The 27,701-nt window shown below is 56.1% G+C and overlaps 1 protein-coding gene across 3 annotated transcripts in view; it reads left to right on the forward strand.

The window, feature by feature from the left end:
- The window catches only part of GRIK5 (glutamate ionotropic receptor kainate type subunit 5), a 56,849-nt gene that overhangs the window by 9,802 nt on the left and 19,346 nt on the right, over window positions 1–27,701 (forward strand). For 2 of the 3 annotated variants that reach the window (XM_034986607.1, XM_034986606.1), the window contains exons 4-14: window positions 958–1,055; window positions 1,152–1,317; window positions 3,162–3,340; window positions 4,722–4,775; window positions 4,877–5,038; window positions 6,480–6,632; window positions 7,030–7,134; window positions 7,242–7,349; window positions 13,774–13,977; window positions 27,003–27,119; window positions 27,313–27,422. In XM_034986607.1, coding sequence (XP_034842498.1) covers window positions 958–1,055; window positions 1,152–1,317; window positions 3,162–3,340; window positions 4,722–4,775; window positions 4,877–5,038; window positions 6,480–6,632; window positions 7,030–7,134; window positions 7,242–7,349; window positions 13,774–13,977; window positions 27,003–27,119; window positions 27,313–27,422 — 1,456 coding nt within the window. The remainder of the gene's footprint in view (window positions 1–957; window positions 1,056–1,151; window positions 1,318–3,161; window positions 3,341–4,721; window positions 4,776–4,876; window positions 5,039–6,479; window positions 6,633–7,029; window positions 7,135–7,241; window positions 7,350–13,773; window positions 13,978–27,002; window positions 27,120–27,312; window positions 27,423–27,701) is intronic. The other variant, XM_034986608.1, reaches the window with a different exon arrangement.

Raw genomic sequence — 27,701 nt, forward strand, 5'->3', positions numbered from 1 at the left:
GAATACTCTCCCTAATATTCCAGGCCAACAGCTCAGAACTTACATCTTACCAGGATAGCAAACCTAGTCATAATTGTAGCAGAAACCTGGGGAAGGCTCTTGATGGCCTGGTTTGAACCCATCCCCATCTCTGCGCCAATCACTTTGGCCAGGACAGCGTGGTTCTGATACTGGCTCGGGTGCCGGCCAATCCTGGGAAACCTACAGTTCCCGAGGAGAAGTTAGGGTTTTGCCGTGAGAATGGGTACTGGACAGGCAAAAACAACAGCTTCTATCTCCCAGTGTCGAGATGCGGACGTGTTTAAGGGGAAAGAAATCAGAAGAAAGAGGAGCAAATGAATGCAAGAGAAGAACCATGTTGGGATGTGGGGCGGAGAGGGGCCCTTGGCTGTGGGTTTGGGGTGGAGGGGCTGTGGGTTGTACCCCAGATTGTAGCACGGTTAGAAAGGAGGAGTGAGGGGCGCCTGGGTGGCTCAGTCGTTAAGCGTCTGCCTTCGGCTCAGGTCGTGATCCCAGGGTCCTGGGATCGAGCCCCGTGTCGGGCTCCCTGCACCGCGGGAGGCCTGCTTCTCCCTCTCCTACTCCCCCTGCTTGTGTTCCCTCTCTCGCTATGTCTCTCTCTGTCAAATAAATAAATAAAATCTAAAAAAAAAAAAAAGAAAGGAGGAGTGAGACAGAGGCTGGGGAAGCAGGTGCTAGCTTTGCAGCCAGGAGGCCCCCGCTCTTTCCTTTTTGTCCTTCCTTTGTTTCTCTCTTGATCTGACCCACCCCTCTTGCCATTTCTCCCCATCTCTCTCTGTCTTCTCCAATGCAGTGGGTGGGGTCGGGGATTGGGCCTCTGGGTCTGGAGTGGCCAAGGGGGATCGGGCAGCTCCAGGCGTCAGAGGTGCTCCCGGGCCAGGTGGGGGATGAAAGGAGGGCCCCTGACTGCCGTTTGTCTCCCCCCACCCCTTGCAGTGTGTCAGATCCTGCCCAAGGGGGTCGTGTCTGTCCTGGGGCCCTCCTCCAGCCCTGCGTCTGCCTCCACCGTGAGCCATATCTGTGGGGAGAAGGAGGTGAGCCGAGTGCGGGGCAGGGTAGGGGTGGGTCCCTGGGAGGCGAGGCTGGGGAGGCAGCAACAGGGCAGAAGCAAAGGCTCCTTCTCTGTCCAGATCCCCCACATCAAGGTGGGTCCCGAGGAGACACCCCGCCTGCAGTACCTACGCTTCGCGTCCGTCAGCCTGTACCCCAGTAACGAGGACGTCAGCCTGGCGGTCTCCCGCATCCTCAAGTCCTTCAACTACCCCTCAGCCAGCCTCATCTGCGCCAAGGCCGAGTGTGAGGGAGAACTGGATGTTTTGTTTTTATTCCCCCAAATTCCCCTGCCCAAGAGCTCTAGTCTCCCACACGGCACAAGCTCCCCTCGTCCCCTACCATCCTTCCCCCTCAGGAACCCAGACCCGCCCACCTCCCTAAAGAGATCATTTGGTCAGCAGCTAGTGACTGGCACCTGTGTGCAAGGCCCCTGCTAGGCCCCAGTGGGTGCGCACTAGGTGTGGTCCCTGAGGTCACTCCAGGGCCAGTGGGGGACACGGCAGCCAAGCAGCTGGGATGCAGAGTGATCCATGTCAGTGGCCCTGTGGGGCACTGTCGGAGAACACAGAAGGGAATCCTACCCGGGTCTAGAAGCCTCAGAGCCCGTGTCGCCGAGAAAGGGGCCTCTGAGTGGGACCTAAAGGTTGGGGGGGAGTTGGGGTCAGGGAGAAGGGGGGGGTCCGGGGGAGTGCAGCCCCTGTGAGAGGCTCAAGGAAGCTCAAGGAAGCTCCCGGCAAGCCCGGTGCCCGAGTGTGGAAGCCATGAAGCAGCACGTGCAGGAGGCACGCTCATCTGGGGCCTCGTGTGTCGGCCTTGTGGCCCTGGAAGGTTCCCACAAAGGGTGGGGCAGGGGACACGGCCGGGTGCACCGCAGCAAGAGCCCTGACCCCAGCACAGAGAACGGACTGGAGGGGCCACAGGGTGTGGCCGGGAGGCCAGCGACAGGCAGGGTGAGGCGATGCTGCTTAGCTGTCGGGCGGTGGCAGTGGGCTCGAGAGGGGCCACGAGGGGTTTGGGGAGAGTCCTGAGGGAAAAGGGAGAGGTGCCGCACAGATGGTGACTGGGTTCTGCCCGAGAAGCAGGGAGCAGTCAGGTCGAGGTGCATGTCGGGGTCGAGGCGTCTTTGTGGCCATCAAGTGGAGGTGTCTGGGAGGCCGGTGGCTTTGTGGGTGTGCGGGGGGGGGGGGGCACGCTCAGTAACCTCCAGGAGAAATCGTCTTTCCGAAGGTATTTAAGGAATGCCTGCCAAGACTTTGTTCTTGGTATTGGAGATAGAGCAGTGCAGGCTCCAGCCAGGCCAGGACACCCCCCCCCCAAGGCTTTCTGTGGGAGGAGCTAGGAAGTAGGAAGGCGGTGCTATCCCAAGTGGAATGGTGACCACCTCTTTGAGGAGGTGTCGAGGAGGTGAGGGAGGGAGCTGTGCGGGCATCTGGGTCAAGAGGGAGCAGCTAGCACAGAGGCCACAGGACAAGAGCGTGGCCTAGGTGTGTGCAAGACAAGACGGAGAAGGCAGGGGGAGTGGGGCCCAGAAGTTGTGAGGACTTGGGCCTCTGCTCGGAAGGAGCCAGAAGCCATGAGAGGGTTTGGGCACAAGGAGGAGCACCTCTGCTTTACTTGCTTGTGGCCGCTGTGAAGGGGACAGAGTCGGGGTGGGGGGAGGTGTGGCTGTCGTAGCAGGCGAGGGAAGGCAGTGGGTTCAGGTCAGGGTGGTTGCGGGGGCCGGCACCCTGGGCTCTGCCGAGTTCTGCAGGTGGAGTCTGGGCCTGTTCGGTGTGGGTGAGAGAGAGCGTGGGGAGGCTGGGCTGCCATCAGGGTTTGGGCCTGAGCCCCAGGCAGGCTGCTGGTGGCTTGGGCGACAGGAGTGGAATGTGGCTTGCACGAGCCAACGTGAAATCCCCGTCACACGTCCCAGGGGGGCAGAAAGGTGGCAGGAGACAGTTGCGTGGAGGTTGAGCAGGGGGTCCCGGGGCCCAGAACCCCCAAGAGAGCCACCGCGCTCCGGGCAGTGTGGCCCTCGTCCTCTCCCAGGCTCCCCTACGCTGGGCACTTCCCATGGAACTCTGACCCGGGCCCTCCGGCTCCCCCAGGCCTGTTGCGGTTGGAGGAGCTGGTGCGTGGCTTCCTCATCTCCAAGGAGACGCTGTCGGTGAGGATGCTGGACGACAGCCGGGACCCCACACCGCTGCTCAAGGAGATCCGGGACGACAAGGTGTCCACCATCATCATTGACGCCAACGCGTCTATCTCCCACCTCATCCTCCGTAAGGTGGGTCCCCCAGTCTCTGATTCCCTACAGGGTTGGGGTGGAAATGTGGCGTGATAGCAAGTCACCCTGTGCCCATGTCCCTCAGTGGTCCCGTGGGATGTGGAGACCTGCTTCCTATGTGCAGACGATTAGTTCGGCTGCTTCCCGGTTGCACCCCTGGTCGGGCCCTGGAGAGTTCCCTCCCCTCTCTGCACAGTTTCTGCCTCGGTGGGTCACTGCGGTGGGAGCTCCCCATGATCTTCACTGAGTACCTGTCCTGCTGCGTGGAGGCACTTGAATTTGGCTCCCACCCACCGTGTGGGGTGGGTGTGATAATCATTTTGTGGCCGAAGGAGCTGGGGTTCTGGGGGGGGATGGGCTGGCTCAAGGGCACCCAGATGGGGTATAGTGCCGGGACCTTCCCCTGCCGGCCCGCCACATGCCCTCCAGCGGTGACCCATATTCATTCATCATTCATTGCGTCCCTGCTCTTAATTCATCCTCGTAATCTGATCTGTATTATTTATTTTTCTCCAGTTTTTTTGTTTTGTTTTTTTAATTAAAACCATGTGTCACTGCTGATCATAGCGTAAAGGAAATGTGTGGACAGAATCCACAGGGCCCTTGAGGCAGGAAAGCTTAGAGAAAGGATTTTGGGCTCGGGAGGGAGGCGGGCCGGGGCTGGGGTCCCGTGAACCTAGTGACCAGCGGTCACTTTCCTCTCGAGCCTGCACTTCCCTGACCCTCATGATGACGACTCCTACCCCTCAGGCAACGCAGGCTGGGGTGCTGTTTACCGTTCTAATTAATGACCGTTCCACACCCCTGGTGGGGAGAGGCCTTCTCCTTTTGTCCTCCTCAAGGACTGTGAAGAAGGGGACTCCAAACTTGAATTTCGAGATTCCAGCTGAAGCCTTGAAAAGTGCTCTTACAGATTGGGGGGGGCGGGGGGTTATCTGGCCTATGACCGGGCTGAGCCGCATACAGTAGCAGCCCACACTCGGCTTTGGGGCAGCACGGGGAGAAGGTTAAGGCTCAGGGTACCCTCCCAGCCTGCCCTGTTTCTAAGGCGTCCCTTTGCCCGCCTGTGTCCAGAAGGCTATGTTGTGAGTGCCCTAAAGAGGGATGAGGGCATCTGAGGTTGCCATTCTCTCCTCCACCGAGACCTTCATCCCACCTGGGGCACCGGTCCACGCAGCACGACATCAGGGACCGAGGTCTTCCTCTGCCCCCACGCATCCCCTTCTCCCTGTCTCTGTCTCGGGGTGTCTCTTACTGCGTTTCCCACGGGTGTCTTCACTAGGCCTGTCTCTAAATCTCTCTTCCTCTCTCGGCATCTTCTCGGCTCTGCCCGTGGGTCTCCACCTCTCCCGCCACCTCCGCACTGCCCCGTGTTCTCCAGGCCTCAGAGCTGGGGATGACCTCAGCATTTTACAAGTACATCCTCACCACCATGGTGCGTACCCCATCTAGCCCCTCCGGTCCCCACACCCCTCCCGTGGTGTCTGCCCTGCATGGGGCCCGGCCCCAGGCCTCACCCCTTCCTCTCGGCCCCAGGACTTTCCCATCCTGCACCTGGACGGGATCGTGGAGGACACCTCCAACATCCTGGGCTTCTCCATGTTCAACACCTCACATCCCTTCTACCCCGAGTTTGTGCGCAGCCTCAACATGTCCTGGAGGGAGAACTGTGAAGTCAGCACTTACCCAGGTCCTGCGGTGAGCACTCGCCCTCCTCCCGGGCACACAGACACTTCTGCGGGCCCCCTCAGACCTCGAGCAGATGGTGCTCAGAGCCCTCTGGCGCCCCCATTCGCTTCCCGAGTACAGGCTGCGACGCCTCCCGTGCCACCTCCCATGCTGCCCCGGCCACACGCCTACCCCAGGGCCTTTGCACTTGCTCCTACTGCTGCTTCACCTGTACTTCCCCAGAGAACTAGTGACTCACTCCCTTGTTGCCAAGTCAGTGCTCCAATGTTCCCTCAGTGATAAGATCTTCCTTGGTCCCCCATCTTAAAAAAGAGAAACTCCCCACTCTTCAGCTCCCTTCCCTACTGAATTTTTCTCCATAGCACCCGTCCTTGCATATCTAATCACCACAGCAGTTGCGCTATGGTTTGCTTAGGCATAGATATGGGTAGATAGACTAAGTTCCACGAGGGCAGGGGTTTCTTTCTGCTTTGTTCACCATTGTATCCCCAACATCTAAATCAGCCTGGCTCAGCGTAGGGGTCCAATAATAGATGTTGAATGAATGCAGACATACCAAAGATGCATACTTACGTGTATCTGTTCCCAGACACATAGTCGTATGCCAAGACACGGAGGCACTCTTCCTGAGCAGACACACATGCGGTCACGGAGCCGGGCCGTCGGGCGTCACAGACCTACCTGGGCAGAGGCGCTTTCGTGTGCACCCCTGCACCTGTCTCCACAACACAGCCCTTCCGACCCTCACACCAAGCCAGCGGAGATGCACTCTCGAAAACACACGCGCACAGACGCCCCAGGTGTATCACTCACTCACTGTACGCCGGGCGGTTTTGAGCTCGTGCGTGTGTTGCATTGTCTGATCCCCACACTAGATCGTGGAGGCAGAGGGTACAATTATCCCCATTTTACAGGGAAGGAAACCAAGGTGGAAATAGGAGAGCCAGGCCTCCAGCTCAGAGCTGCCTGCTGCCCAGGCCCAGGCTCACAACCGTGATGCTCACCTGCCTCCTAAATCCCTAGATGCCACACCCCCTCTCTGTATAGATAGTTGTGTGTGTCCAGCCTGCATGCATGAGCCCCACTCCCGCAATCAGGCCCTCTTCCCGCACCTGCATCAGCCTCGCAGACACAGATGCCGGGACACGCCCTCAGGCCCACGGACACCTCTGTGTGGAGGTGACCCAGCTGGCCGTCCAGGCAAACCCTCTCTGACGTGCCCGTCCCCCAAACAGGCGCGTGGCTGCGTGACTCGGGGAGAGCTGCTCCCACAGAGGCATGGGCAGCATGCACGTTGTTCCCACTGCCACCTGATTTCCCTCAGAAAGGCCCCCAGAGACCCATCCTCACTGCCCGCCGGCTTGATTCCACGTTCCTGGAGGGACGGGCGCTGTCTGAGGGCTTTGGGGCGCCCTGGCTAAGCTGCCTCTTCCCCATCCTGTCCCCCTAGCTGTCGGCGGCCCTGATGTTTGATGCCGTGCATGTGGTGGTGAGCGCCGTCCGGGAGCTGAACCGTAGCCAAGAGATCGGCGTGAAGCCGCTGGCCTGTACGTCAGCCAACATTTGGCCCCACGGGACCAGCCTGATGAACTACCTGCGCATGGTGAGCTGGGAGCGGGGTGGGCCTAGGGGGCAGGGCCGTCCGTCTCAGGCCGGGGCACTCACTGTGTCCACCCTGTGGCCCCTCTGCCCTCTCCCCGCCGCTGCTACCAACCCCACCCCCTCCTGCTTTCTCCGGACCTCTTCCTCCTCCTTTCCGCGGCCCCTCCCCTCCTGGCCTTCCTCTGCCTGTCTGCACTGCCCTCTCCCTGCTGCTTCGCCCCACCTCCCTTCTTTTGCTGGCACATTGTCTTTCTCTTTTAACTGTGGTCCTCCCTGGTCCCTCTCCCTCTCTTGTTTGTCTCTTCCTTCTCTGTCTCCTCCCCTCTGGGCCTCTCCCTCCTGTGCCTCTGGGCCCCCTGCCACCCCCGCCCCCCTCTGCCCGCCTCCCACCCTGCCAGGTAGAGTATGATGGGCTGACTGGGAGGGTCGAGTTCAACAGCAAAGGGCAGAGGACCAACTACACCCTGCGCATCCTGGAGAAGTCCCGGCAGGGCCACCGCGAGGTGAGCAGGCCTGGGGGAACATCCAGAGTCCCAATGGTGGGGGCAGGCCTAGCAGGCCAAGGCGTCTTCAGGCTGGACTCGTGCTGATGGACCCTTCTCTGTCCCAGATCGGGGTATGGTACTCTAACCGGACCCTGGCCATGAATGCCACCACCCTGGACATCAACCTGTCGCAGACGCTGGCCAACAAGACGTTGGTGGTCACGACCATTCTGGTGAGTGGCGCTTGGAGGGGCCGGGCAGTGGGTGGAAGGGCCTTTCCTGAGCAGTGCCCCAGTCCAGTCCTGGTGAGGGGGATGCCTCAGCTTACGCAGCGCACAGACCAGCAGGGAATGTGACCCGTGCACCCAGCAACTCCTGATTGTGGCCAGGGTGTCAGCAGCCTCATTGCCACTGGAAGAGGGAGGGCACAGGCTCTGCCAACTGGCTGTCACACGGCAGATATGGCAATGACTGGTGTCACGGGGAGCCCATGGGGCCACGCAGGCAGGGCGCCTCCCCCAGTGTCTGGTCCAGGGTAGACCCCCGAAAATCACCATCACTAGAGTAGTCATTTGGCCACACTTGCCACCTGAGGGTGTTGACAGTGACCACTTCATGTCCATCTTAAAGCTGTGGAAAGCAGGGCTCTGAGAGGTGAGGCGTCTTGCCCCAGGTCATGTCCCTGAGGCTCCAGAGCCTGAGCCGTGGCCGCTGTTCTCTGCACCCACAGTCCCTTCATACTTGAACTTGAACACCAGCCAGGGACGCAGTCCTGGAGCCCCTGTGTGTGCTTTTCCTGCAATTAAGCAGGTCTGAGACCAGGGGCCCTTCGTGCAGCAGCAAACACACATGGAGCGCCCCATTCTGCACCAGCCACCGTGCTGGGCCCTTTCCAGGCGCTGCTCTATAAACCTGTCAGCCGCTCCACGAGGCTTGTCTTATTTTCCTCATTTCGAAGGCGAGGAAACAGGTCACAGGGCGAATCCCGGCTGGAGCCGAGGGACATGCTCGGAGTCTGTGCTCTTTACCCCTGCACCCTGCCGCCTCCCACCTGGCACAACGGGCCGCCGGGAGGTCAGGAGGGGGGTGATGCACAGGACCTGGTGAGCAGGAGGCTGCCCAGAACAGCTGGGCCCGGAGGCCGGTGCGCCAGGCAGCTGCGCCCTGCCGAACAGCCAAGTGCCCAGCGTGCTGGCAGCCGCTGTCTGTGGGAGCCCCCCAGTGAGTGTGGGAGCCGCGCCGGCTCACAGCTGTGGATGCTGAGGTTAGAGGGGATTACTACAGGTGTCACAGGATGCCAGAGGCTGTTTTCTCAGTCCCCGAGGAGCTCCCCATTGAGTGTGGACCTCGTGTCCCTCTGGAGAAGGGCCAGTGAGCCTGCTGGGGAGGGCCAGATGGCCTGCAGACGGGAAACCAGACGCTTCATAACAGCTTCCCCGAGGGGCCCCGAGGCCGGGCTGGCTGGGAGAAGTCACACCTCCATGCCTGTGGCAGTGGCCAGACCAAGAAGTTTCCTGGGGCCAAAAGAGGTGGGGTCCTCGGTGGGGAGCAGGGACAGAGGTCAGGGAGGGGATGTCAGGAGAGACGAACCATGACCCTGGAGGCTTCATCTCCTCCTCACACCTGTCTCGCCTTTTACCCAAGGCCCGTGAGCCAGTGTGGTTCTCTTTCTGACATTCATTGCTCTTTGGATGGATGGATTCATTCACTCATTCATTCATTCATTCCACAAATATTTACTGAAGCCGCTGTGCACCAGGCCTAACCCAAATGCTGGATACATGTGAATAGTCACAGATGGCCTTGTGGTTTCCTTACTCTTGAGTGGCACCGGGGGAGGGGATGCCAGTCTGATGGAGGACATCGACCTGGACACAATCATTCCAATACAAGGTAATGAGGGACTGACTCAGCTTTAGAAGGTTTGAGGAAGGCTTCACAAAGGAGATGGCATTAGACAGGGCTTTAGAAGCTGTGCAGGAGTTGGGTGTACAGAGAAGGAAGGGCCGGACGTGCCAAGAAGCATGAGCTTTAAGAGCAGGGGCCTTAGAAGATGTTTGCCAGACCGGATGTGGAGGGAGCAGCCTCATCTGCACAGCTGGACATACCCACTTGTTCACTGATGTTTTCTGACTCGGATTTGTAGGCAGGGCCCTCATCGGGCATTTGGGGATTCTGGCGTGAGTCAAACTGGGTGCCTGGGACAAGAGGTGGTCAGGCTTTGCCTTCTTCCCTACTCTGTCCAAGGGGCCTAGAACAGTGCCTGGCACCTAGCAAGCACAGAGGGTGGTAAGTGCTGTGGCCCAGCTCTGTGGCCCAGAGGCTACGGGGCTGCAGAGGGGGGAGGGTCTCTGGAGGATGCAGTTACCCTTTCCCTGAGGCTTTGGAGAGTGTTGAGCAGGAAGGGGCAGGGTCAGACCTAGATGTGAGAAAAGCTCCAGAGAGGAGAAGTGCTCCAGGTCGGGAGGTGAGGCCTGAGCTTATAGGGGCTGTAGGAAGAGGGAATGGAAGCTGATGTGGGTGTTGAGGCCGGCAGAGAGGCTGGGAGTGAGAGCGCAGGGGGAGGTCCGAGATGGGGGAAGGGTGAGGCTATCTCTGGGGTGGAGCTCACTGGTCTGGAGCCGAAAGGGTGGCTGGGACCAAGATTGACAGAGGCCCCACAAGGAAGCTAGGGTGCAAAAGAAGGCCCACGGAGGCGAGGCTATGTGGGGCCTTCCCTCAGCCTCCAGCCCTGCTCCCTCCTGCAGAGGTTTCCCAGAACACTCCGTGGTCCCCGTGATTGTTTTCATCACGCTGGGACTTCTCATCCTTCTCTTTGGTGACTCGGGTTGTCCGGACCTCGCTCTCCTCATGACTTTGCCCCCTACCACTTTAGCTGGACTTTACCTTTATCTGTAAAATCCCATCTTGAAGGGCTGTGGGGGGATCGCATGAGGTAAGAAAGCCACCTGGCCTCCCAGCACGGAAGGCATGTTCTCCTGAGCTCGCATCCTGGATAAACTAGCACCACCGTGGCCGACGTCTCAGTGCTGGGCCGGGCCCTCTGCTTATGTCTTCCGGTCTTCCCAGCCGCCCTGAGCTTGGTACCCGGATGACCCCCCAGACGAACCACATTGTGCTTCTCATTTGCATTTCCTGAACAGGGAAGTCGACCCCCTTTTTTGGTTTATTGGCCATTTGACACTCTTCTTTTGGGAAGTCCTCTGTTTGAGGTTTTATTTTTTTTATTATTGAAAAAAATTGGGACATAGGACCTTTTTATTGATTTATGAGTTATTAATATATTCTGGATACAGTCATCATTGGATATATGTCTTGCAAATACCTTGTGCTTTGTGGCTTGCTTCTGCACTCCCAATCTTTTGATGAAAAGATTTCTAATTTTACTAAAGTCCATTTTATCCATGATTTTTTTCCTTTTTTGATTAATGCTTTTAGAATTTAAGAAGTTTTCGCCTACCCCAAGATCACGAAGTCTTCTATTTGTTTTTGAAGAACTTAATCGTACCTTTTACAGTGAGATCTACCATCCACTTGGAATTGATTTTGATGTACCATGTGAGGTAGGGGGGCAGGGCACATTTATTTCACATGGACATTTTTTTTTTTTAAGATTTTATTTTTAAGTAATCTCTATGCCCAGTGTGGGACTCGAACTCATGACCCCAAGATCAAGAGTCACATGCTCTTCCGACTGAGCCAGACAGGCACCCCCCAACCCCCCAAGCTCTCTGTTCTATTATCGATTTGTCTGTCTTTGCTCTAACACCACATTGTCTCAAATACCATAGCTTTAAACTAAGTAGTAATACCTCATAGCGTCAATCCTCCAATTTCTTCTTTAGGATTGCTCTGGCTCTTCCTGACCATTCATGTTTCTGTATACACTTACATACCCTGCTTCAAAAATTTTTTAAGTATTTTAATATTTAATATTAAAAGTTTTAATTAAAAAAATCCATCACATTGGGGGAGACACAGAAGTTAACACAAACTTACATAAAATAGATTTCAAAGTACTCCTTCCCCTCCAGGCACCCATTTTTTTTCCTCAGAGGCCACATCCTTGCAGAAACATCTATGTATATATACAAGCACATCCTCGCTTTTTCCTTCACAAAGAGTAGCATATTGTACACGTTGTTCTGTAGCTTGGTTTTTTTTTTTTTTTTCTTTTTCCTCTTAATATATCCGATAGAACTTATTTTAGGAGTTGCCTAGGAGTCTTTGATGACATCAATAATCTTTTTAACCTGTCCCAAATTAGGCAGTTTCAGTCTTTGTTCCCGCTAGGAGCCATCCTGCCATGATTCCGTTGGGCATACATTTTGCGTACAGATGCACAGCCATTTGTGGGCTGGATTCTTAGAATCAGACTTAGCACCAGCCCACTGTCTGCGGTACTTCCGCAGAAGACTCTCTCAATAAGTCGGAAAACCCTGGATGAGAGGCTCCGTCAGACCCTTGGTTCCGATGGTCTGGGGCCATCATTGTTCTCTGATCTTGAATTCTGTTCGTGGGCCCCAGTCCCTATTTCTGCCTCAATAACTCAGACCCCAATGCTGAGGCCTTGAACATAAACCCACAACCCAAGTGCCTCAGCCTTGGACTTGGAGCTCATCTGGGCCTTGGTGGAAGGGCCAAGGGCTTCACAGTGCACAGCAACTGGGTTTGGAGTCCCAGCTTTGTCCCATCTCCCCTCGCCATTGCCCTGCTTCCACTGTGTGGCCTCAGACGAGATGCTTGACCTCCCTGAGCTTTGGTTCCCTGCTTGGTATGTGGAGAGAGCTTGGGGGGGTGGGGTGGGGAGCAGGCCTTCCAGCTCTAACACCGGTGCCTGTCTAGAGAAGTCTTGATTTCTGATTCTCCAGCTTTGATACCCGGCCTGGGTCCCTGTCTGTCTGGTTTCTCATGCATTGCTCTTGGATTCTGTCTACTTGAGGTCCATCAGCACAGGGCCTCAGAGCAGAGCTTTGGAGTAAGCCCAGCTTGTCCACCTCAGCCACTTACGGCTTCACTTCTCGGGACCTCGGTGTCCTCATCTCTGAAACAGGGGTAATAATACCGACCTCCCACACTGACAGAATAGCTGTCACACAGCAAGCCTACAAGAAATGCTAGCTACTGATGCTATTATTAGCATCATCTCACATTCCTACTCCCCGTTCCACAGTTTGGGGCTTGGAAAGGCGGCTTGGTGGAGAGAGAGAAGCACTCACTGACTTCCCTCCATCCCACTACCCCTCAGCTGTGGGGTTTGGTGCTGTCCACGAATCCACAGCCTATACTGAGACTTGGCCTCTCCGTACCTGTCACTGGGGAACAAATCACCTCACTTGACCTCCGTGAGCCTCAGTTTCCACATGCGTAAAATGAGTCTGATAATGCCTCTGGTGTAGGGTCACCTGCCAGGAGTTAAAGGGATCTGTTCGAGGGGCAGAGTGGGGGTCTGGCACTCAGCAGGTACTCAGTGCATGGCCACCATTGTGGATATTCTTGCCAGAGCCCTCCCCGCTGTGTCCTAAGTCCTGACTTCCTTTGTTCCTCAGTCCGAAGTGACACTATACAAACACCCATTTAGACAATAACTGTGTCAAGATTAAGACTCCCTTTTGTTGACATCAACTTCATAATGCCTCATCTTACTAACCCTTTGGCACATTTTCCCTGCTTTTGTGCTCATTTGGTGCATTGGGGGTCAGTAAGGTTTGCTGGAACCCCTCAGAAATAAGCATTAGGGTAGCAAACCCGTACGGAGTCTGAGGTGTTTGTTTAGTCTGCAAAGCATTACCAGAATCCGTATTAGAATGTGAATTGTTGTTAACCTTTATAATCAGGACATTTTGCAAAACAGCCGAGGATTCCAGAATTCTTGACGTCGGGCCATCTGGCATCTCAGTCCTGCTTCCCTCATAGTGGTGTCGGCTGGCACTCAATCCTGGTGGGACAGACCCTGTGATCCCTTGCTAGCTCATCAAGTCAGTTCAGTGGGTGCTACTGGTCGTGTAGAAAAGTGAAGTAGAGGGGTGCCTGGCTGGCTCAGTCTGTAGAACATGTGACTCTTGATCTCGGGATTGTGAGTTCAAGCCCCATGTTGAGTGTAGAGATTATTTAAAAATAAAATCTTTCAATAAAAAAATTAAAAAAAAAATTAAATCTTAAAAAAAAAAAAAAGTGAAGTAGAGCAGGACAGAAAACAATCAGGGTCTGCTGCCTTTAATCCCTAAGAGTAAGGACTCTTGAGGAACAAAGTCTATTTAAGTGCATGCGTGCAGATGACTTGCGTTGCAAAGTAAAATGTGTATCTTACTATGGATCATGGTCAGAAATTTGAAAGCCCCTACTCCAGTTTGGCATAATCTCCCTCCGTGTGATTTACTCTTAGGTTACTTGCCTCCCTGGTAGGCATTTGAGTTTGAGACAACAGAGCGTCAGGTTGGCTGGCAGAGACAAAAACAGCTTCCAGTGATCTGTGCGGGGGGCGGGGGCCTCTGGAGACCGCGTCCAGCAGCTTCCAGGCCTACCCCCCACTCTGAGCATCTGTAGGCAAGGAACGGATGCAGTGACTCTGTCCCACGTGGAGGCAGATTCACGATCTGCTCCCCAAGCAGCCCCTAGCTGCCCAGTCTCTGACCTCGCTTCTCTGCTGCTTCCCAGGAGAACCCATACGTCATGCGCCGGCCGAACTTCCAGGCCCTGTCTGGGAACGAGCGTTTCGAGGGCTTCTGCGTGGACATGCTGCGAGAGCTGGCCGAGCTCCTGCGCTTCCGTTACCGTCTGCGGCTGGTGGAGGATGGGCTGTATGGGGCGCCCGAGCCCAACGGCTCCTGGACAGGCATGGTCGGCGAGCTCATCAACCGGGTACGGCTGGGCCGGGTCTGGGGGAGGGGCCGTGGTCCAGGTGGGCGTGGGGAGGCCCGCAGGCGAGCAGCCCGCGGCGCTTCAAATAGCCTGGCACATAACAGGTGCTGTGTGTTCCTGGGCCTGGTGAACGCCGTGGGGCCGGCTCAGGGCGGGGGCACGAGAGACGACGCCTCACCTCCTGTGTCCTGCTTTGCCACATGCTCTCCTAGCAATCCCTTGGCTCAGCTGGTGCTCAGGGAGTTTTTGGGTGGACGAAGACACGGAGTTAGAATTGGACAGAGACTGTGAAGGTGGCAAGAGGCTTCCTGTTGGTGGCAGGGCTGGGCCGGGAGGACGGGGATGGCGCTCGCTTGTGCCCTGTGGCCGGCACCCACCAGGAGGGCCTGGCACATTGCCGACAACGAGGCTACCTGTTGAACTCACAAGTCCGCTCACTCAGACAGTGTTGATTGAGCACTGTCTGTGTGCCTTGCTCCATGCTGGGCATAGGGTAGAATGGTGAACACAGTGGACCTGGACCATGCTCTCAAAAGGTTAGGGTGTCCTTAGGATGCCAGAAAGCAAATGACCGCAAGATACCCTTCAGGGCTGTGATGGGGGAAACTCCAAGGAGGGACCCAGAGGAGGCTCCCGACCCAGCCAGTCCAGGGAGGACTTCCCAGGAGAGGTGACCCCCAAATAGATTCCCAAAGGGTGTGAAGGAGTCAGCAAGGTGAAGGGGGTATGGGAGCAGGAGAATGTGTTCAGAGCAGAGTAAATGGCATTTACAGAAGGGGAGTCAGGGCGAGAGAGAGAGAGAGGGGTGCCCTGGAAGGGCCCTGATAGTGGGTGGGATTTGGATGAAGGGGAAGGAGGGAGAGAGGCAGGGGTGTGGGAGGTGGGAGGTGAGGGTGGTATGGAAAAAATATTTTGGAGTCAGACCAGTCTGGGTTTGAATGCTCAGGTGAGTTGTTTCTCTTTCCTTTACCTGTCTTTTCTCCTCCCTTGCATGGGGATAATGATGCCTCTCAGGTCTGTCCTGAGGGTTTCAGGGAACAGGGACAGTGCCACCCATGTTGCTTGTCAGAGGCAGGGGATCTCAACATGCAGTCCCTCTTTTTATTCCAGGCAGGAGAAACCATGTGGGCAAGGGCCTGGAGGGAGGGCCGTGCCAGGGGAGATACACAGGCCCTAGCCAACCAGGGACCTAGGGCCACGAACATTCAGGGAAGCCTTGACATTGGACTTGGCTGAGGGCATCAAGGATCCTCACTCTCTTGTCTCTTCCATCCCAGAATTCGCTGCATCCAGGCCCAGGAATGTCACCAGGGTAGACTTGAGAAGGCCACTTTGCATGACAAGGGCATTTATTCCTTAGGGCACTGATTTTCAAAAGCTGTTTTGACTGCAGAACATTTTTCCCCCCAATTGAAGGCACCCTCAGAAGCTGGGACAAAGCAGAATGGCTCTGGTGGAGGGAGGGCTGGGGGTGTCCCTGGGGTCCTGGTGGCTAGGCCTCTCCCACCCTACCCCATGAGCAGGCCCGAGGCATGCCCCGCTGCTGCCAGCCTGTCTGAAAGCTTCTGTTCCGGGTGGGTTTGAAGGGCCTGAAGCCAGAATCTGAGAAGGCCAGGGGCATGGAGAGCAGGCGGCCTGGCACCCACCCGACTGGCTGACTTCCCCCATGAATTCCATTTCCACATCCTAGTCCTCAGTCATGTGGGTTCAGAGCATTTATCAGGGTCCCCGGAAGTAGGCCGAGGGCAGGAGAGTAGCCCCCAGCCAGAGTCACTGTAAAGTGGATGCCAGTTTCTTCATCAACGAAGAAGTAATGGAATAGTCCTCTTTACAGCCGCATGACCTTGGGGAGGAGCCTCAAGCCTGCCCCGCAGCTGGGCGGAGGGTTTGGAGGATTGGGCAGGATGGTGTCTGGGGCAAGCACAGCACCGAGGCCGGGAGCTTTCCTAATGCGCTGCGTGATTGTGATGCTGAGTCCTGTTCGTATCTTGGCTCCGCTGCCTACCAGCTGTGTGACCTTGGGCGAGTTCCTTAACCTCTCCGTGACATCGCTTCTTCAACAGTAGAACTGGAGAAATAATAGTAGCTAGAACACACCACCGTCTTGAGCATGAAACGAGTTATTCCCTGGGCTTAGGACGGGTGCCCGGCAGGTAGTGGATACTGTAAGCATGTGCTCTATACACATTCTCATTAATGTTATTTCTACCGGCATGGCCAGCACATGCATACATTCACGTGTCTGTTCTCCAGCCAGCTAGCATTTACTGAGGGCCTACTGTATACCAGGCCCTGTGCTACACCCTGGGGAGACAACAGCCAGGCCTGGCCTTGCTCTAACTGAGCGGGGTAAAGGGCTTGGCTGTCAGCAGGGGGCTCATGGCACGCACCCCCAAAGGTCTCAAGCTGGCTCAAGTGAGGAACCAGAATCGGTGGGGTTGGGGGGTGGCGGCAGGATGATGTGCAGAGAGGTAGGGGGACGGCAAGTTTGGACACAGGGAGGCTGAGAGCACCTGGGCTTGGTGACGGTCTGGGGCTGGGGACACGGGAGAAAGGACAGCCTCTTCGTTGCTGGGGCAGCTGGGTGATGGCGATGACATTTAGGGAGAGAACACTGGAGGAGGAGCGGGCTGAGAGCGCGAAGGATGGGCGGGGCTTGGCCCTGCAGAGGCTCAGCTGCCTGTCTGCCGTGGGATGGCCAAGTACACGGAGCTTCAGGGGGTACTGGGCAGCAGCTGCCTTTGTTGACAAGCCAGAGGCTTTTCGAGGGTTACTTAAAGGGACTGAGGATCGCTGTCCTCCCACTGCTGCCCCGGGGCTCAGAGGCAAAGGGACTTGCCCCCTCCCCACGGGGCTGCAGCCAGGTGTGTCTGACCCCCAGCAGGGACTTGGGAAGCCCAGGGCGGACAGGATGACGCACTCACCCCGTGCCAGGGCCTTGCCCAAGCGTTCTGAACCATATGCACGTCGCCCCACGAGGAGGGCCTGGTATTAGCCCAGTTTTCTCTAATGGAGAGTGAGACACCAAGGTACCATGTCCAGGCCACACGGCGAGTGACTGGTAGAGCCAGGGCTGGCCCCCATCAGGCTGGCCTGGAGCTGACGAGTGACTTCCAGATGGAAGCCAGCCCAGGGCACCGGAATCTTCCCAGTCACCCCACCCGTCCCCAGACCAGTCTTGACTTATGGTCCGTTTATTCCACCCAGTGGCCACTGCTGGAATTGGCTTTCTCCCTGTCCTCACTGCGTGCATTCAGGCTCCGGCCCCTCTCCCAGCCTCCTCACTGGCTCTTGGCCTCCCACCTCTCTCCATTCTGCTGTGTCTTCCAGTAGGATCTTCCACAGTACAAGTCTGACCTGTCATTCACCTGCTGTCATCAGAGCGCCTCTCCGCCCCCAGGATAAAAATTTGTGCCCTCCGGCCCCACCCTCAAGGACAAAGCAGCTATCTTAGGGTGTTCCGGGGAAGCAGACTCTGAGGTGGAGATTAGCAGGCAGGAGGCCCCCTTGGAAACCAGCCCTGTGAGGGAGGGAAGGAGCAGAGTTGCCATGCAGCTACAACTGGGCGTCAGCTGACCCCCAGGCAGCTCTGGAGCTGAGGTGAGGGGGCAGGCCTTTATACGCCCCACCGACCTGTCACTGGAGGGGGCCGTCCTCAGGGAGGCTCTTCCACCCACCGAGCTGAGAGCGATCAGCCACCAGCATGCTCTGCAGCTGGGGCCGTGAGTGACCTATCCCAAGGGCGGATCTGAGCGGCCTCCATCCGCCGTGGCCACGACAGTCATGAGCTCGTTATGGGTCAGGCAGGGCCGGCTTCAGTTGCCTGCGTTCCCATGTGGCCCCCACAAGCCAGTTCCCCTCTCTGGACTTGGTGTCGCCTCTTGAGATGGGGATGATATTACCTCCCTCACAGAGTTTTGGGGTGACGGGTGGGCGAGGGAAAGTACGAGGTCCCAGAGCGGAGCCTGGATCACCGGGGGCCTTGCGGGGTAAGGAGCTGAGATGTTATTTTCAGTGTGTGAAGCCAGTGGAAGGGTTCAGGCAGGGAATGTGCCGTGATCTAATTTGTTCTCTCTCTTTTTTTTATTGAAGTGAAATTCATATAACATACAGTTAACCATTTTAAAGTATAATTCAGGAGCAGGTAGTCTATTCACGATGTTGTGCCACACCATCACCTCTACCTCGTGCTAAAACATTTTTGTGACCCCCAAACAAAGCCCCACACCCATTCAGCACTTAGCTCCCTCCTATTCCTCTTTTCCCCAGCCCCTGGCAACCACCAGACTGCTCTCTGCTGCCGCCAGTCTCTCCGTCTCCATGGATTTACTTATTCTAGATATTTCCTATAATTGGAATCATCCCGATATGCGGCTTTCTGCGTGTGGCTTCTTTTGCTCAGCATCACGTGTGCAAGGTGCATCCACGTCGTAACGTGGATCAGTTGCCGCCTTCTTTTTTAGGGCTGAATAATGCTCCACTGTATGGACGTACGACCTTGATTAATTTTTAAATCATTCAGAAGTGATTACTCAGGCTGCTCTCTGGAGAAATCACTGTAGTGGGGCAAGAGTAGAAACAGGATGCTAAGAGTAGAAGTCCGTCGGAAGGTTCAGGAGACAGAAGATGGGGGCTTAGACTCGAGAGGTGGGGCTCAAGAGGGAGAGAGGAATCCGGGGTGACTGCAGGGCGTGGCCTGAGCAGCTGGGTGGGTGGCAAGGCTGGCTCCCACCCTGGGGAGGAAGTGGGAGGCGCAGTTTGGTGGGTTTGGGGAGACAAGGATTGTCTCTGGGCATGGATCGCTTGAGGTGACAATCCAAAATTCGAGAGGAGAAATACAGATTTCATTGTGCAGCTGAGCATGAATTATTTAACTCATCCCCTGTCTGGGTGGTTTCCCGTGTTTGCTGGTGTAGACAATGCCACCGTCCACTGGGCCTGTGGATTTGTGGGCGTATTCCTGAAGGAGAAACTCCTAACTGCGGAAGCACCGGGTCAGAGAGTATGAATGTTTTTTAAGCAGAGAGAGACTGCCAAATGGATGCTCAGAAAGGTTCCACCGATTTATATCCCCACCAAAAGTGCACGAGAATGTCACATTTCCACACTCTTGCCAACGAGAGGTATTATCAATCTTTTTAAAAAAACCTCTGCCAATCTCAAAGGCCAAAAATAATACCTTATTGTTCCCACCTAAACAGAACATTACCTGGCTGCATATACTGATCCCCATGCGGACAGACTGTAATTTATCGAAGCATGGTTTTGTACTTAGTTGTTTCCAGGCATTTTTTTTATTTGTTTGTGCTGTTAGAAACAACCATAAGCAAACATCTTTATGCACAAAAGCTTTGCCTGAACTGCAGCTGATTAGGACCAAGTCTCTGAATAGAGTGACTAGGTCAAAGAAGAGGACCCTCTGTATGGCTTTTGTTATAGATCGTCGAACCGTTTTCCAGAAAAGCTGCAGTGGTTTCTATACAGGCTCCTTCTCATGCAGAGAAGGTCATGCAGGTTTTCGGTTGGTTTTTAGATATTTAGACATCCGTCCCCCCACCCCCTGGTCATTTTTATAAATGGCAGATCACTTTGATTTTTCCTGTTTTGCCTGGTGGACCGCAGTGGGCCTTATGTGGTCAGGCGATAGACGGAGTCTGAGTCCAAGTTCGACTCAGAATGGGCCTGAGAGGTCCACAGACCCACCCTGAGTTTTCCCAGATCCCACTTGTATACTTGGAAGAGAACTATGTGGCCACCAGCAGAGTTGGGGCCATTATGGTAAAAGAACCAAGCGGAAGCTCCTAGAATTCCCTGTCTTTGCCAGGATAGTAACCCAAAAGCAGTTTTGCATCCTTTGGGGGAATCGCAGAGACCAGTGCTGCCATGAACAGCTTGAAAGAAGCAGAGGTGGTGATCTCACCCCCAGTCAGCTAGTCGGTTCGGCCTGTGCAGAAGGCAGACGGAGCTTGGACGATGACTGGGGATTATTGTAAACGGAATCAGGCGGGGACTCCAACCGCAGTCCCTGGCCCAGATGAAGTCTCTTTACTGGAACAAGTCAACACAGCCCTTGGCAGCTGGCTTGAGCTACTGACCTGGCAAACGCTGTTTTCTCCAGCCCGCTTTCTGGGGCCCACTGGAAGCCTTCCGTCTCGCCTTCCGCTGTCACCTAGGCCGCAGAGAACCTGATCTTGACGGCGCACCTGGGGTCATGCTGGTCAACTACCCTGGGAAGTCACATTTAAGGGGGTTGGCAGGAAACCCGCCACTGACATCTGTGGGTCAGGGTCCAATCTGGGCACAAAAATAGCACCAGCCACTTGAACGGAATCACAGCAGCTACTTGAACAGAGCGAATTTGATACAAAGAAGGTCAAGTGGTTAACCCATGACTGAAAGAATAGAAAGCAAAGTAAGGGATCACCAGGTAAGGGGTGCAGGAAGCAACCACCACCCTGAGGCCTAAGAGGACGGGGGAAGGAGTTGGAAAGGTGAAAACTCAGAGACTCACATGAGGGGCCTCGCGGAGCTGAAACTCAGGCATCTGAGGAGGGGCCGCTGTTTGTCTGGTACTGGTGACGTTTGGTGACTTGGGGATTTGGATGTAAGTTGTGAGTGGCTCCAGCCCACTTACCAAACAACACACACGGCTTTTCATTTTGAGGGAGGCCCGGACTGCACGAAGGCTCTGCAGCGAATCCCAGCTGCGTGCAAGCTGATCTGCCACCTGGGCCTGGTGACCCAGCAGATCCGGGGATATGCAGAGTACTGGTGGCAAACAGGGACATGGGCACCCAGGGGTGACTCACAGTGCAGACCTCTGGGGTTTGGGAGCGGACTGTGCTCTCTTCTGCAGCTCACTAGTCTCCTTCTGAGAAAATGCTCATCACTGGGCCCTCGTAGAGACCAAGCTGGGAGTGCCCACGTGGCCTGTTGTCATTTCTGCACGAGCCAGGGTCCTGCCAGGAGGGAAGGCATGCCGAATGCTTGAATGAAGAGCCCCTTACTTACTAGGAATAAAGTTGTTAACGTGGTAACGAAGAGGGTAAAAGTTGAACTCCGATGCAGGGATCAGCAAACTTTTTCTGCGAAGGGCCAGATATAAGTATTTTTGACTTTCAGGCCATACCGTCACCGCTATCCAACTCTGTTGTTGGATGGAGAGCCGTCATAGGCGATACCTAAACAAATGGGCGTGGGTGTGTTCCAATAAAACTTTATTCACAAAATCCGGCGTTGGACTTGGCCTGAGGGCCACAGTTTGCACACCCTCACTCTCAGCTATCGTGGAGGTGGCAAGGCAGGAAATGGCTGCTTCCCTAGTTCTGAAGGAACAGTGAGAGGAGCGAGAACTACTGGAATCTTAGAGGAAGGTGCTCGCTGGCTGGCACTGGTTTCCCCGAGGGGCTCGGAGAGGCCGGCTCGGCAGGTGCAGGGAAGCCACAAACTGGATTCCTCTGCTGCCCCAGGAGGAACCATTGCCACAGGGGTGCAGCACCCAGGCCGGCAAGCCTTCGCCTTCCTCCCTCCTGGCAGTGTCCCGCTGGCGCCCCCTACTGGCAGAGTCTGACAGGGAGCTGATGGCAAAGCAGAATGGTGGTTTGCACAGAGCTGGGATAAAGAGCAAGTTTGGGGCTGGGTTGGAGTGCGCTGGTTGGCTTTTTGGCATTTAGACAGTCTCCCCGCCCCATCATTTCTGCAGACGGCTCATCATTTGGATTTTTCCTGATTTCATTCCAAAGATTAAATGTCAGCATCCCCCCTTTGGAGGGAAATCTTCTGTAAGAAATAGGTGACTCTTCTAGGAAATCTAGGGTGAGGAGGAGGAGAAGGAGGAGGAGGAGGAGGAAGGAGAGTTCCAAAGGCTCTAAGAGGACCTTAGGAGGAGTTTGCAGGGTTTAAGGAATGTCTGTCCTCCCTTCGGAATGAAATCCAAATCTGACCACCTCTCTCCACCACCACCTAGCCCCCCACCCCAAGTATTTCCATGGACTTCATTTTGTCCCCAGGACCCCTGCTTTCACTCTTGCCCCTGTGGTCTGTTCCCATGGTGGCCAGATCACATCACCCCCCTGCTCACACCCTCCGATGTGACGTCCTCTGTTGTCTTTGGAGTAGAATCCAGCCCCCTTCCTTTGCTCCACACTTCCTTCACAAATTTTTCTCAAGACCTCCCTGCAGCGGGGAGTATGTCCAAACTAGTATCTTCCAGCAGCCTCGATCCCCTTGCCGTGCCTTATTTTTCTTCATAGCACTTGTCACCACCCACCATTATGTGTTTATCTTCACCGCTGGATTCCCATAGCTAGAACCATGCTCGTTCGGTGGTGGGTGTTCCGCTAATATTTGTCAAGTAGGTAAATGAGTTGATGGACAGACAGAATGGGCAGAGTGACTGCAATGGGGGGGATGCAGGGCAAGGTGGTGGGTGTCTTAGTCTGTTTGTGCTTCTGTAACAGAATACCGCAGACTGGGGGCGCTGATGAACAACAGAAATTTATTTCTCACAGTTCTGGGGGCTGAGAAGTCCAAGTCAAGGTGCCAACAGATTGGGTGTCTGGTGAGGGGCCTCTTCCTGGTTCGTAGACAGCCATCTTGCTGTGCCTCATATGGTGGAGGGGGCGAGGGAGCTTTCTGGATGGAACGGGATAAGGGCACTAAATCCCATTCATGAGCCTCCACCCTCATGACCTCCTCACCTTCCAAAGGCCCACCTCCTAACACCATCATGTTAGGGGTTAAGATTTCAGCAGATGAGTTTGTAGTGGGGACACAAACGTTCAGTATGTGGCAGTGGGCTGGGGGCCAGGTGGGGAGGGGCCTCTGGGGGCCGGGTGAGGAGTATGGATGACAGTGTAAGAAGAGTGGGAGTTATTGCTGGGTTTAAGCAGGGCTGCGGTGACCGAGGCTGTCATTTCTGGGGTCCCTCGGGCGACTGGCTGAGCTTTCCAGTCCTGAGACACGGTGATTGGGGCAGGAGCAGGGCAGCGAAGGTGGAGGAGGCGATCAATTCCAGAGGCATTTGGGGAGCAGAATCAGGAGAGCTTGAGAATGGAAGCGGTGAGGGGTGGAGGGATGTCAAGGACGACACTGGGGAGAGGGTGGAGGCTTCTGCCTGGGATGACCCGGGGGACGGATTCAGACTGAGTTTGATGTGTGTTGACGAAAAGTTCAAGGACCCATTCACTCTAGTCATGTGTAAAGCGCCCATCTCCTGAGCTTCCCGGGACCAGAGAGGAATCACACACCTGGACCCTGACCTCCGATGCCCCTGGCCATGGAGGGTGGAGACAGTGGACAGATGAAACCCCTAGAGGGGCACTGGTTCTGAATCCCAAGGTCAGCTAGAAGCCAGGGGCTTACCTTCACTGTGCCTCCATTTCTTCACATGTGAAATGGTGGGAAGGATGGTCCCTCGGACAGGGTTGCTCTGGGGACTACGTGAGCTACTCTGGGTGTGGGAGGGAGCCCTGAAATGGTGGCCACGAGGTACGTACATGCTGTGTGAGGGTGAGCCTCTGCATCCATGCGAGGTTCCGTGAAGCACAGGGAAGGAGAGCTTTCTCTGTCCAGGACACTCTGGGAGGCCCCCAGAGGAGGGGGGACATTCCTGGTTCTTCAGCAGAGGAGACACAATGCATCCAGTTGGCCCTGCTTTTGCAGGTTTCGTTGTGGAGGCAGAGAAGTGAACAGATGTTTTCCAAACTGAGCTAAATGCTGTGGTAGATCCAGGGGTGTCGAGACTGGGGGGGGTTCCAGAGAAGGTGCCGCAGAGGAGGAAGGGTGCAAGGGACCCTGTAGGGGTGGGTGGGATCCAGTTCTGCAGGGCAGAGTGGGACGCCCCAGGCAAAGGCCGTGTTCAGTGATGCGGAGGCCAGAGAGCAGCTGGGTGAGACGGGGCTTGAAGCCCAGGAATATGGTGGGGAACGGTGGCAGCCCTGGGGGCCGTTCAGAGAGGCCAGTCTTGGTCAAAATCCAGCAGTGTTTGTTGGGAGCCCCTGTGTAGCTTCTGGGGCACACCTCTAACTAGATAGGCAGGGAACTGGTAATTAAGTAGGAAAGCTAGTCCATTAATAAGCAAACAGGCAGGGTCAACTCTAGTAGGTGCAAAGCAGGATATGAAACAGGGTAATGGGTAATACGAGAGAGAGGACCCTGGGGTGGAGCTAAGTGGGGTCTGGAGGCCTCCCCTGGTGGGGAGGGCTGAAGGAGTGAAGTGTGAGCTAAGCCTCGAATGGTGAGGCAGAGCTCGGGAGGAGCACATGCAAAGGCCCTGGGGTGGGGGATGTGCCTGCCGTGTTGAAGAGCAAAAGACAGGCACTGTGGCTGGAGCCGAGTGGGTGAAGGAAAAGGGCATGAGGCGAGGCCAGCAGGCAGGTGGGTCTCAGATCACCTAGGGCCTCTTGGCCGGGAAAGGGATTTGCTGTAGGTGCAGTGCAAAGCCACCCAGGGGATTTTAGCAGGGGACTTTCCCTTTGGACTGTGCGGTTCTGAGTAGTGGCTGGGGGGCCGGTGAGGTGGCTGATGCAGTTGTCAGGAGAGAGACTCTGATGGTCAGGGCCTGGACGGGCGGATGGACAGAAGTGGACAGATCTGAGTTGTGTTTTGGCAGCAGAGCTGCTGCCCTTGCTACTGGAGGAGATGTGGAGAATTCGGGAAAGGGAAGAAGTGGGTTAGGCCTAGGTGCTGGCCCGAGGCCAGGTGTCTAGAGTGGGGGAGGAGGCCAGGGAGCAGAGCAAGGGAGGGGACAGAAAGGGGCTGGGAGCCCTTTAGGGAGGAAGTGGGCTCCTGGTGCTGGGCCTAGGGACCCGCAGCGCCCCCTTGAGCCCCGATTGCGAAGCCACTGCCTCCTGCTTTCTGAAGGGGAGACTCAGGCCCCCATGGAGGGCCTTCCCCAGGGCACACCTCCCGTGAGTGCATCGAAGTGATAGGACTCCTGTATTAGCTGATGTCGTTCCTGGCAGTTCACATATTATGCAAAAGAGTAGCAAGTGCATAAGAAGGGGCAAGATGCTCCTTACTCTCAGCACACCCGGGAATTTGCAAGGGTAGACCCCAAATCCAGCCACGTTTTGGGCCCATGCCGCAGTTTGCCGCCTCTGGATTCTGCTTTGGGGCTATGTCCGCTCTCTGCGCTCAAGTCACACTGGGGCTGGTGCTGTGTCCCTCACCCCACGGTAGCTGTTTGACCTGTGCCCCAGTTCCGTTCACACCTGTATTACCCCGTGTGCTCTGTCTCAGCCGCTTCCCTGTGAGTGTGTGTCTCCTCCCAGGCCAGTGAGCCAAGACCTCTACTTTTTTTTTTTTTAAAGGTTTTATTTATTCATTCGAGACACAGAGATACAGAGAGAGAGAGAGCACGAACAGGGGGAGAGGCAGAGGGAGAAGCAGGCTCCCCGCTGAGCCAGGAGCCGGACATGGGGCTCAATCCCAGGACCCTGGGATCATGACCCGAGCCGAAGGCAGATGCTTAACCATCTGAGCCACCCAGGTGCCCCCAGGACCTCTACTCTTATTTCAGCCCTACGGTCATCTCTGCTTGAATTTGGAGTCAGTTCTGGGGTCCGGTGGAGGCCTGGGGGATAGTCAGTGTGCCTGGAAGGTGTCTCCTGGGAGCTGAGTCCCAACTCCAGGACCAGGAGAGGTGTGTGAGACATCTTGCCCAACCCCCATTCCCATTTTGCAGATGAGCAAACTGAGGCCCAGAGACGTGGAAACCCCTGCCCGAGGTCACCCAGCAAACTCAGCAGAGTCAGAGCTCCCCTTTCCAGCACCCTGCCCTGTCCTGCCTGCTCCGTTATGCACATGCCTCGAGGGATCGCCCCTCCCCCGTGTGTCTCCTCCTCCCTACGCTGTGTCCAGGGCATGAGTCTGTCTGCCTGCGCCCTTGTGCCTGGTACATCGCTGGGCCAGCCTGTGTCTTAGCACATGTGTGTGGATGTGGCGTGGTGAGCACAAGTCAGCGGTGGCATACACGGGACCCGATACAGTGCCCACGTGTGCCGTGTGTGGCGGGAGGGGTGTGCGAAGTGTTGGCATTTTCCCTGTCTTCTGTCTGGCCCACAGCTCAAGGCCAGCTAAGTCCACTAGAGCTGGAGCGAAATGATCCTTTTGGATGAGGGATTCTGGGTATGCCCACCAGACACTAATCCAAACCCTTCTCTGTCCCACCCCACCCGCTCTCCACCCTCACCTGGAACCCAGGCACTCCTCCCCCATTGAAGACCACGTGCAGCTCCCCCCGAGGTCATTCTGTCGGGTGAGCTGGGCACTGGTCCAGTCTGTGTGATGTCGTTCCTGGCAGTTCACATATTAGGCATAAGAGTAGCAAGTGCATAAGAAGGGGCAAGATGCTCCTCTGTCTGTGCACATGTGTAGGTCACCAGGGCCTGCCGGTGGCAGGGGAGGCTAGGTCCCATCTCTGCTTTACGGTCCCCCAGATCCAGCTTTACTGACGAGTGCCTTTGCCCCTCCGAGACTCAGTTTCTCCATCTATAAAACAGGGCTAGTAGTGGCCCTCCGGGAGCTGTTGGAAGGAGGTAACCCGTAGAAAGTGTTACCTAGTGTGGAGCCTGGTGCAAGGTCAGTGCATAGTAAATGCTCCATGTCATGAGCCGTCAAGATAGAAGAGGATAGCAAGGCCTGAAGAGAGCCCTGAGTGGGTCAGTGTCTTGGCATCTCCACGCCCACGTCAGGCTCTCCCCATGACCTGGTGGTGGGGGAAGTGGGAGCTATGCAGATCCGTGAGGGGATTTATAAAGCAGGGCCTTCACAATGAACTTGACAGGATGAGGAGGGGCGGCTGGGCAGGGAAGGGCCACAGGAGCATTGTCCAGCAGACGTGAGATGACAGGGGCCCGATTCTGGGCCCAAGGTGCCGTTCTGGAGTGAGTGCGGGCTCCTGGCCCCTTCGGTCCCCCTCCTTTCTCTTTGTTGGCCCCTCAGGAGCTCTCTGTGCGTGTCTCCCTAACTGCCCGTCTGTCTCCCTGGCCCGCCCTGCTGCCCCCACCCTCCTTCCCCTCCAGCAGAAGGCGGACCTGGCAGTGGCGGCATTCACCATCACAGCCGAGCGGGAGAAGGTCATCGACTTCTCCAAACCCTTCATGACCCTGGGGATCAGCATCCTCTACCGAGTGCATATGGTATGGCTCCCCTGGACATGTGGAGGCTGTGGGGCAGGGGCTGGTGGTGGGGCTATGCCTGTGTCCCCAAGGGAAGCAGAGGCTGCAGGCTGGACCGTGATGGGCCACTTGGGCTTGTGGGCGCCTGGCGGGGCAGGGGTTGGGGATGCATGCAGGTCAGGGTGGCTCCGGGCCTCACGCCCTCTCCCTGCAGGGTCGCAAGCCTGGTTACTTCTCCTTCCTGGACCCCTTCTCCCCTGCTGTGTGGCTCTTCATGCTTCTCGCCTACCTGGCCGTCAGCTGTGTCTTGTTCCTGGCCGCAAGGTGAGTCCACTGCCTGCCGCCCAGGAGCAGGCATGGGTTGGGGCATCTGTGACCGACCCGCACATTCTGTCCCGGCCTCCACGCCGGGCCTCGGATTCCTGGGCCCTCCTATGTCCCTCTCTCCCTGTCTATGTGCCCTGTCTCACCCTGTGGCTCTGACTTGCTCTGCCGTTCTCTCTCTGGGCCTGTCCCCTTCCCACTCTCTCTCTTCCTCTGTTTCTCTCTCTGTATCTCTCTGTGCATCTCTTCCTGCCTTTTCTGTGTGTCTTTCTATCTGTA

This window comes from Mirounga leonina, unplaced genomic scaffold (genome assembly GCF_011800145.1).
Source record: "Mirounga leonina isolate KUSES-001 unplaced genomic scaffold, KU_Mleo_1.0 Mir_376, whole genome shotgun sequence".
Taxonomy (NCBI): domain Eukaryota; kingdom Metazoa; phylum Chordata; class Mammalia; order Carnivora; family Phocidae; genus Mirounga; species Mirounga leonina.